At 40.3% G+C, this 9,741-nt stretch overlaps 1 protein-coding gene across 2 annotated transcripts in view; it reads left to right on the plus strand.

Moving 5' to 3' along the window:
• Positions 1-3,492, plus strand: part of TSC2 (TSC complex subunit 2) — a 67,719-nt gene extending 64,227 nt beyond the window's left edge. For both annotated transcript variants that reach the window (XM_070955040.1, XM_070955041.1), the window contains 5 exons: positions 304-443; positions 807-885; positions 1,056-1,147; positions 1,782-1,880; positions 2,282-3,492. In XM_070955040.1, the coding sequence (XP_070811141.1) occupies positions 304-443; positions 807-885; positions 1,056-1,147; positions 1,782-1,880; positions 2,282-2,446 (575 nt within the window). In that variant the 3' untranslated portion in view covers positions 2,447-3,492. The remainder of the gene's footprint in view (positions 1-303; positions 444-806; positions 886-1,055; positions 1,148-1,781; positions 1,881-2,281) is intronic.
• Positions 3,493-9,741: the final 6,249 nt, after the last annotated feature.

Genomic DNA, 9,741 nt, shown 5'->3' on the forward strand with positions numbered 1-9,741 from the left:
AAACTGGTAGTAAAAAAATGCTTTAAAAAAGAAAAAAAAAAGGTTCTGATGATTGCGCGGCACAGCTGTGATTGTCGGAACCTTTTTAAAACTTTTTAAAAGCATTTTTTTACTACTGGTTCGGGTGAATAGGTAGTAAAAAATGCTTTAAAAAGAAAAGGAAAAAAAAGTTGGGCACATCCACCCAGTCACATGACCCCACCCACCAAGCCACTTCCACAGAACCGGTAGCAAAAAAAATTGTATTTCATCACTGGTCTGAACTACTCTCTGCAGCCATTTTCCTCACTTCTTGTTTTATAGCTATTTTCCACATTGCCACTTTGATGCCCACCAAAGATTTGGATAAAAATTGCTGTGACAAGAAACGACATTTGGGCAATGATTTTGTTTCCATAATTTACAATGATTCCGGGGAAGACTTCAAACTGGGCACCATCAAGGTAAGGAGAAAGACACCAATTGGACAAAGGCAGCTGGTGGCTTTCCGATTGGCCTGCCTCTGGGAGGGGCTTTCTGCCAGTCGATGGATGGGAGGGGGAGCTGCAACTTGCCTCTGCTGTTTGAGGCTGAGATCTTGAGCCAATCACGGCTCTTCAGAACAAAAAATGAAGTCGGTGAAAGTGCCTGTGGGGGATTTTTTTCCTTGGACTCTCCCACTCTGGGTTCTGAATCGCTTTCCTAAGCAGGTTGCCCCTCCACAGTTGCTCCAGAGAAGTGATCACTGCTCCAAGGACAAGAGACCAAAGTTTTGTGGTCCTCCTTAAGGCCGGTTCCTCCATGCTAATTCTGCTTTTCCTTTCTAGGGCCAATTCAACTTTGTTCATGTCATCATCAAACCGCTGGATTATAACTGCAACCTGCTTACTCTACAGTGCCGTAAAGGTATGCCCAGCCTTGCTCTCTTCACCCAAGTTTGCAAAAGGTGGTGTGTGTTGCAAATGCCTCATACAGGGATCCAAGAATGGGTGCTGGTTGAATGAAATGTAGTAAATGCTGGAGGGTCGAGTGGGTTGCTGGTTTCTGCTCTCACCCTGTAATTTCCTCTCTCCCAGATATGGAGGGGCTCATTGACACAAGTGTGGTGAAGATTGTCTCAGACAAAAACATTTCATTTGTTGCCCGACAGATGGCGTTGCATGCCAATGTAAGTCTCCTTTGGGTGGGAAGATACCTTCCCTTCTGCCAGTCCTACAAGGTAGACCAGACTCAGAAAGCAAGGCCATGTAGGTCAGGACGACTTTTGCTGTAACGTTCTAGGAACTGAATCTTGCAGGTCTGAATGAGCTTCCCCCTCCCTCTCTTTAGCCTTTTGTGAACTAAGGAGGGGCTGCTTTTCTGGCCCAAACTCAAGTCTCTCTTATGCGGCCATTGCTTTGGCAGCAGTTCTTCCTCCTATCCCTCAAGGTCTCCCCCTCTGCTCTCTAGAGCTTCAAAAGAGCATTGAATAAGCGGAGGGATCCTCTGGCTGGGAAGGCAAGGAAGACTTTATGGTTGCTCTGAGCACAAGATCTGCTGCCAGGAGCTGGACTCTCTTCCTTGAAGCTACGCTCCTGTGGCAGCTGACCCAGCAGAATCAGGCTCTCCCTGCAGAGCAGCTCTGGCTTGGATCACTGGGCCAGTGCCTGCCTCTGCCTCCAGGATGCCTCTTTTCATCCCAATGGGTATTGCACTGGGGTGTTTGTCAGATTGGCGTGTGCTGGGTTGGCTTATTCCAGTCAGGAGAGCCCCTCCACTCAGGTGTGCTTCACAGGGCCTCCTCCTCATCTCTCTCTACTCAGATGGCGTCTCTGGTCCATCACAGCCGCTCCAACCCCACCGACACCTATCCCTCGAAGTGGATTGCTCGGCTGCGCCACATCAAGCGGCTCCGGCACAGGGTGAGTAAGGGACCCTCTTTCCTCCTTTTGAGCAGCCACTCACTTCTTCCAAACAGCCGGTGATATCTGAAGCAGGTAGGGGAGCCATCAAGACTTGTTTCTTCACAAAAGGCAAACATGTCCTGCGAGAAGCACGTTTTCTAGACCTCTTGGAACCCAGTCTTGAATTATTCACTTTTAGCCCAAACCTGGGTAGCTCAGACAGTGACTCTGGATGGCATACAGAAATCAAACCCAAAGTTATATGCAATAGCTCGGGATGCCCAAGACCAACAGTGCACCTGAGCCATAAAGACCAGCCTAGCAGCAGGTGTGGGGCAGCAGCTGGGTCTTTGGGAGAAGCTACCTGGGCAGGGGCTGCCATGGATGGTGCCTTTGCAATCAACATCTCTTTCTTCCAGATCCGAGAAGAAACCCAGTTCCAAGAGGCCGGTTTCCCCACCGTGCATCCTCCAGTCCCTACGAAAGCCTCCACCCGGGTCCCCCAGGACCCGGCCCCCACCTACGAAACTGGACAGAGGAAGCGCTTGATCTCCTCCGTGGACGACTTCACAGAGTTTGTGTAGGGCAAAGGTTGCCCTGCCACAACCTCTCTGGCGCAAAGTAGCTCCAGCCTCCAGCTGCAGTCATTTCGGCCTCTTCTCAGCCCATGAACTGAGATTGCAGCTTTGTGCTGCCTTGAAGGCTGCTGGCCTGATGCACAACTTTTGTGGGTTTTTCTAACCACCAGTTCTGTAATCAAGCTTTTTAAAGTGAATGAAGGCACAGCTCAGATTTATGGTTTGTTTGAAATGGCAGAAGGAAAATCAGCAACCTGACATTAATGTCCCCCAAGGCCTCTAATCTCCCGGTAGAGTTTCATGAAATGTGCCTGCGGTGTTACTTCCACCTGTTGGGGAGAGTTTGGTCTTGCAGGAGCTGGGGAGCCCTTGGTCTTCAGAGGAAAGCCAATGTGAAAATGAAATGAAATGAAAATAAATGAAATAGGGCAAATGTGGGTGGTTCATTATTGAAGCCGAGCTTAGGGAGGCATTTGTGGCTGATCACGTTTGCTTAAATCTGTCCCAAGTGTTGAGAGTAAAACGTGCATTCAATTTAGTGTTTTCTGAGGGAGCCGGCAGCTCCCTTTTAACAGGCTACGAGGCCAGCAGGAAATGTAAGCGTTTTCCTGAAGCAAGAATGTCTGTCTCTCTCTCGAGTTCAGCGGTCAGAGGCCCTTCTCTGGTTCAGACTGCCTTGGGTATTCATATAAAAGTAGGAAAAGGTCTGATGCTTTTTCCCAAAGGGAGGAGATTTGGGGGCAATAAAACCTCATTCTGCTGTATTGCTTTCCTTGTCTCTTGCCTTTCCTTCAATGGGGGGAGGGGAGGTAAATCAATTGGTGGCACCTGGGCTGTCATTATTTCTCCAGGCCCCCTTTCAGGTGGGGTCCTAGCTGCCAACCTCAGCCTCCCTTTGTGCGTGAATCAGGCAGGCCCATTAAAACGCTCATCCTGAGAATTGGAAGGAGAGATAAAGAAAAAAGAACAGTTGCTCATAAAACCCCAACAGATGAAAAACTACAAGGAATTATAAAACTTTTGAAAGACCAATTTCAAATGCTTACAGTGGAACAAGCAGCAACTAATTTACAATTTGCGAAACATAATACATTTTGCAACGCTAATAAACCGGGCAGGTGGTTAGCTTACATACTGAGGAAACAACAGAGTACTTGGACTATTGGCAATATTGAATATGGAGGGAAGGAAGTTTTTCAACAAAGACTAATTAAAGAAGCCTTCTTAGATTATTATACCAAATTATATGCCAAAGATGATATACAGAATGAACTTATAAATAAATATCTAGAAGAAAGGAGAGTTATGAAAATTTCTAGTGATCAAAAGGAAAGAACGAGTTTACCAATAACAGCTGAGGAGATTATTGTTGCTATTAAACAACTGAAAACAGCTAAAGCTCCAGGAACGGATGGTTTAACTGCGGCGTATTATAAAACTTTACAAGCAGAAATGATTGAACATCTTAAAGACTTATTTTGTAGCATACAACAAGGGGGTAAAATACCCCCTTCATGGAAAGCAGCTTTTGTTTCTTTGATACCGAAAGAGGAAGTAGGTTCTACAAAACCGGAAAATTTTAGACCAATATCTCTCCTGAATACGGATTATAAAATTTTTGCAAAAGTACTAGCCAACAGACTAATGCCAGTTATTCAAGAGGTGATTCATCATGATCAAGCAGGATTTATAGAAGGCAGATACATGAAGGATAATGTGAGGCAAATTATAGATTTATTGGAAAATCTTGAGAAGAATAAACAGATCTCTGCAGTGCTGGTGTTTTTGGATGCGGAGAAGGCCTTTGATCGAGTGAACTGGAACTTTCTATTAAAGACTTTAAGAAAGATGGATTTTGGGGATCAGTTCGTGCAGGCGGTTTCAGCAATTTATCAAGAGCAAACAGCACAAATTATCATTAATGGAAGTTTAACTACAAACTTCAGTATAGAAAAAGGCACAAAACAAGGTTGTCCGTTATCCCCGTTGTTTATTTTAACTCTAGAAGTCTTGTTGAATACAATACGGGACTCGAGCACTTTGAATGGAATAGTTATAAGGCAAGAGGATTACAGAACAAGGGCATTTGCAGATGATCTGGTTGTAACCCTAATACGGCCGATGGAATCAATAATTCAGGGGACTTCCGATTTGCTGCTTGTCCCCGCTGGACGCTCCTTCGGGATCGTCGAACCCACTGCCTGTAAGAGCTGCCTTTTTCAGCGGAATGGCGGCTCGAAAAAACTCCGTTTCCATTAGGAAACGGAGATAGAGCCGGCTGGGGTGGGTAGAGTCCTCTGCCTAATCCCAAAAGTTTTTTATTTACTTTTGGGAGGGAGCGGAAGAGACTCCCCGTATCCCCAGCCGATGCTCTGGGAAATCTCTGCTACACGCAGAGCTAGGGGGCAAAAGCAAGCCTGTAAATCTGTCAAATAAATTAATTAAAGAAGATATGAGCTGGACCTCTGATCCTGAAGCGCAAGTATTCTTTTTATTTTATTTTGCCTAAGAAGTGAAGTGAAGGGAAAAAAGTTTTTTAAAATGGCGATTGCTGCTGCGGCTTGAAGAGAGGCTGAAAGGGAAACTCCTTCCGTTTTCAATTACAAAGTAGCGGAATGAATACTTTTGGCTGTAACTGAAGGCAAAACCTCACTCTCACTTCTGTTTTTTTTTTCCTTTTTTTTTTCCTTGGGGATCTGATATTGATCTTGGTTGGAAAAAAGTTTTTTTTTTTTTCTCTTTTCCAGTAAATTTTGTCTGCGTGGAAAAATGGCACTGAGACTTATAAAGCTAGACAAACAGGCAGTGGGGGGGGGATTCCCCCATTAATAAATTACATCAACAAGTTTTAACTCTCCAGTCTCAGAAACCTGACTTTAATATAATAGAATTTCTTCTTGATGAGATTGTAAGAAGGGATGAGATTGTGAATCAGCAACTTGAAAAATTTAAGTTGGAAATCAAAGAAATTGGTGAATTGGTGAAATCTAAGTTTGGCTTTTTGGATAGAAAGATTTTAAAAACAGCTAATGGCTTAGCAGACTTTGTGATTCAGTTGGAAGCAAATACTAAATTATCAGAGTCTAAAATGAAAGAAACTGAGGAGAATTTGGATGACAAGATCCAAAAAATTAAAAAGGATTTGGCAAACATTCAGGATAATAGTTCAGAAGACAAACTTAAAATGGAGGCTGATCAAAAGACTGGTAATGAAGAAATTGTACAACAGAGGATTGAAAGAGAAGTTTTAATGATCCAACACAATTTTACAGAATATGCAATTAGACTGAGAGGTCTGCAGGAAAATGACAGAGATGATTTAAGGAAGATATCTTCTGAAATTCTGGCTGGGATTTTAAAGGTTCAACCTGATGAAGTGTTTTGCAGGATTGACAGAATTTATAGAATAAACTCCTGGTTGGCAAAACAAAGGCAAGTGCCTAGAGATGTGGTGATTTATTTTACAGACAAAGAAATTAGAAATAATATTGTGCAGAATTCTTATAATTCTACTTTGCAACTTCGTGGAAGAAAGATTTGGATTTTTAAGGAACTCCCGCCCAAGATGTTAATGGAGAGGAAGAAATTTGGTTTTCTAGTGAATGAGTTAAAAAAAAGGAATATTCTATTTAGGTGGGACGTCCCAGTTGGTTTAATATTGAGATACCAAGGAGTAAGATACCAACTGAATACTGTCGAAAAAGCGGAAGAATTTTATCAAAAAATTTTAAAAATAAATTTAACATCTTTAGGCATAACACAGGACAAGCAAAAGGAGCTGGAAATAAAGGGAAAACATCAAATTACAGAGGCTGTGGTAGATAAACTGTCTTCGGACTCCTTGGATACCCCAGCTGGACTGTCTACAAATTTGAGAGCAGTGTCATCTGATTCTAATGTGATGAATTATCAAGTTACAGACAAGTGCGTAAATCAACTAGTTGATATACAAGTGATGGAAAAGACATATGAGGTAATAAAACAAAACCAACAAGATCAATTTATAAAGCAGAATGACAACCGATCAGCTGATATACAACTTGTAGGAAGGAAATCTGGATGGAAATGCAACCCGCAAAAGAAAAAGAAAAGAAACAGATCTCGTAGAAATAGTAGTTTCTAAACCAAGCAACAGTGAAACCAGGGATTTTAAAAAATAAATGAATATGTGAAAAGATATTGGAGGCAAATTATCGTTTAATACTATCTTGAGGAAAGTGGCAGATCTCTGCAATGCCGTGATTTTGGGATGTGGAAAGAGCCTTACATTGTTGGATTTGAACTATCTATTTTGGATTTCTTTTACCGATAAATATATTATAACTATTTTGAGTTATAAGGCAAGAGAGTTATGCTGGGGCATGCAGAAGATCTGGCTGTTACCCACTAAGATGATGGGAATTTATAATCCTGATGAAAACCACAATTACAACTATATGGAATATAATTATAATGTCACTCGGGTGGTTGTTTTTACTTTTATATATACATGAGGATATTCATTATTGATGGGGGCAGAAGATGACTGAAGATTTTGAATAAACTGTTGCACCAGGATGCTATGTTACCCTATTATGGATGATGGATTTAACAATCTAGTGGAAAGACATCAAAGAAGATACTAAATGGATTTATAAATTTATGAATTATAAATTTAAAGTTATTGTCTTTTCTCTTTTTATAAAATGGAATGTATATAAAGACATATGTATATTTTAGCAGAGTGGGCAGTGGATTATATTTAGAATTGTAGTGTATGGTAATCTTGCAGGAAACTGGGTTGAAATAGGCTAGTTTAGTGATTGATTAGTTTAAGAAAAAGGATTTTTAAGTCATATATTTTGGGGAGTGGAAGAATTGGATAGAACTGAATAAATGTTAAATTTGGAGAAGGCTGCTTTGAAATGTTATATTAATATATATAAAAGATTAAAGGTTATGTTGTTGTAATAATAATAATATTTTATAAGTTTGGGGGAGGAGAAAAAGGGTAGATTATTGCGAAAAGCGGAGAAAAGCGGAGTTATAAGAATATTATGCTAAGGGTCAGTACTTGGAGGAGTGAGTAAGGGCATGGTAAAATATGTAATTAATTATGAATTAGCTTATTGTTGTGAAGAAGAAGTCACGGGGGGATGGGTGGTGAGGGGGGGGTTAGGGAAGAGGGGGGGAAAGGGGGAAAAACTTGTATTTGAAAACTTTTTCAATAAAAAAATAATAATAATTCAGATGAAAAACATTATAGAAGAATATGGTATGGTATCAGGATTTAGACTGAATCAGAAAAAAACCAAGATGATAGTTAAAAATATGACAGTTGATCAAAAGAAGGAACTTGAAAGGAAGGCAGGCTTTGAAATAGTATCAAAGGTGAGATATCTAGGAGTTCAAGTTGCAGATTCAAATATAAAACTGTTCCAAAACAATTATGAGGTGTGGCGAAAGGTACAAAAGGATATGGAAATCTGGAAAAAAACTGCAGCTGTCTCTACTTGGAAGAATAGCAGCAGTTAAAATGAATGTTCTACCTAGATTTTTATTTTTGTTTCAAATGATTCCGGTGCTTAAAAGTGATAAACAGCTGATGGAATGGCAAAAAGGAGTGAATAAGTTTGTTTGGAATGAGAAAAAGCCAAGAGTTAAATTGAAAATTATGCAAGATGTTCGTGAAAGGGGTGGTCTTAAACTTCCAAACCTATGATTGTACTATGAAGCAGCAGCGTTGACACAAGCAAGTGACTGGTTTGGAAGGACAAAGACTGGAATATTGAATATAGAGAGTTATGATCTTGAATTTGGTTGGCATGCATATTTATTCTATGAAAATAAAGTGGATAAAATATTCAACAGCCATATGCTTAGAAACTCCTTGATGAGAGTATGGAAGAAGCACCAGTTCAAATGGGATTATAAAATACCGTTGTGGTTGGATCTTGGTCATATTATACGGAATATAAATATAAAGACACTCGGGGTTTTTATACAAAGAAGTACTTTTTAATGATGGGGGCAGATGGCAATTAAAGACATTAAACACACTGTTGGAAGAAGGGATTAATTTAATTTGGTTACAGTATAATCAACTTCAACTGAGATGGAGAAAAGATCAAAAAACTGGTTTAATGTTGCATGAAGAAGAATTGGTTAGACAGATAAAAGAGAGAGGCCCAATGCATATCAAGAGGGTTTATAATGTTTTGTTAGAAAGAGACTCAGAAAACGAATTGGTTAAAGATTGTATGATAAAATGGGCACAAAATTTTGCAGAACCAGTTATGATGGAAATGTGGGAAAAAATATGGGTTCAGAATGTTAAATTTACGCAGTCACAGAATTTGAGGGAAAATTTTTATAAAATGTTTTATAGGTGGCATTTAGATCCTAAGAAATTGTCATGCATGTATCCTAATGTTCAACCAAAATGTTGGAGATGTGATTGTTTGGATGATACATAATATCATATATGGTGGACTTGCAAGAAAGTGAAGGCATTCTGGATAAAAATTTGGTGGGTTATGCAAAATGTTCTGAAGAAAAAAGTTCAATTTTCTCCTCAATTGTTTTTATTGGGCATAGTTAAGGGTTTTTCAATGGGTGAAACAAAATTGATATTGTATATGGTGCAAGCAGCTAGGTTACTGATTGGTCAATATTGGAAAAGGGATGTTTTGCCTACTATTGAAGAATGGACTTTGAAGGTGGCCAATTTTGCAGAAATGGCAAAGATATCAGCATACTTAAAAGACCAGACTCAAGAGACTTATGTGTGGGAGTGGAAGAAATGGATAGATTATGTGCAGAATAAATATCAAACTAGGAAGTACCAGATAGCTTTTAGTTGAATGTTGTGTAGAAATATATAGTATATAGGGGGTAGAATAGTTCAATGTCAGGTAGAAATGTATAGTACACAGGGGGGCAGGAATAGAAGGGCGGTAAACTATGATATAATATGATTTGGATGTGGATTTCACCTTGGGGAAGTCATGGGAGGAGGGGAGGGTTAGGGAGGGAAAGGGGGGGGGGAATGGGAAAATTTGTATTTGTAAAACTTTTTCAATAAAAAAAAAAAGCGCTCATCCTGTAGGTAGCGAGGAGTCGCCCTTCAGGATCCTCCACCCTCCGTGGGACAAAGGGAGCCTGGGGTGGTTCTGGTGCCCATCATTTTCTTATTGGAATGATAAAATCCTGGAGTCGGAATCCCCAGATCATCAGACAAACGGCTCTTTTGCCCAAATAACTTGTGAAGTTGTAAAGTGGGTCATCATGTGACCGACCTCAATTTATGACATTTTCTTTGT

This window comes from Pituophis catenifer, unplaced genomic scaffold (genome assembly GCF_029215685.1).
Source record: "Pituophis catenifer annectens isolate HBS135680 unplaced genomic scaffold, rPitCat1.0.hap2 SCAF_16, whole genome shotgun sequence".
Taxonomy (NCBI): domain Eukaryota; kingdom Metazoa; phylum Chordata; class Lepidosauria; order Squamata; family Colubridae; genus Pituophis; species Pituophis catenifer.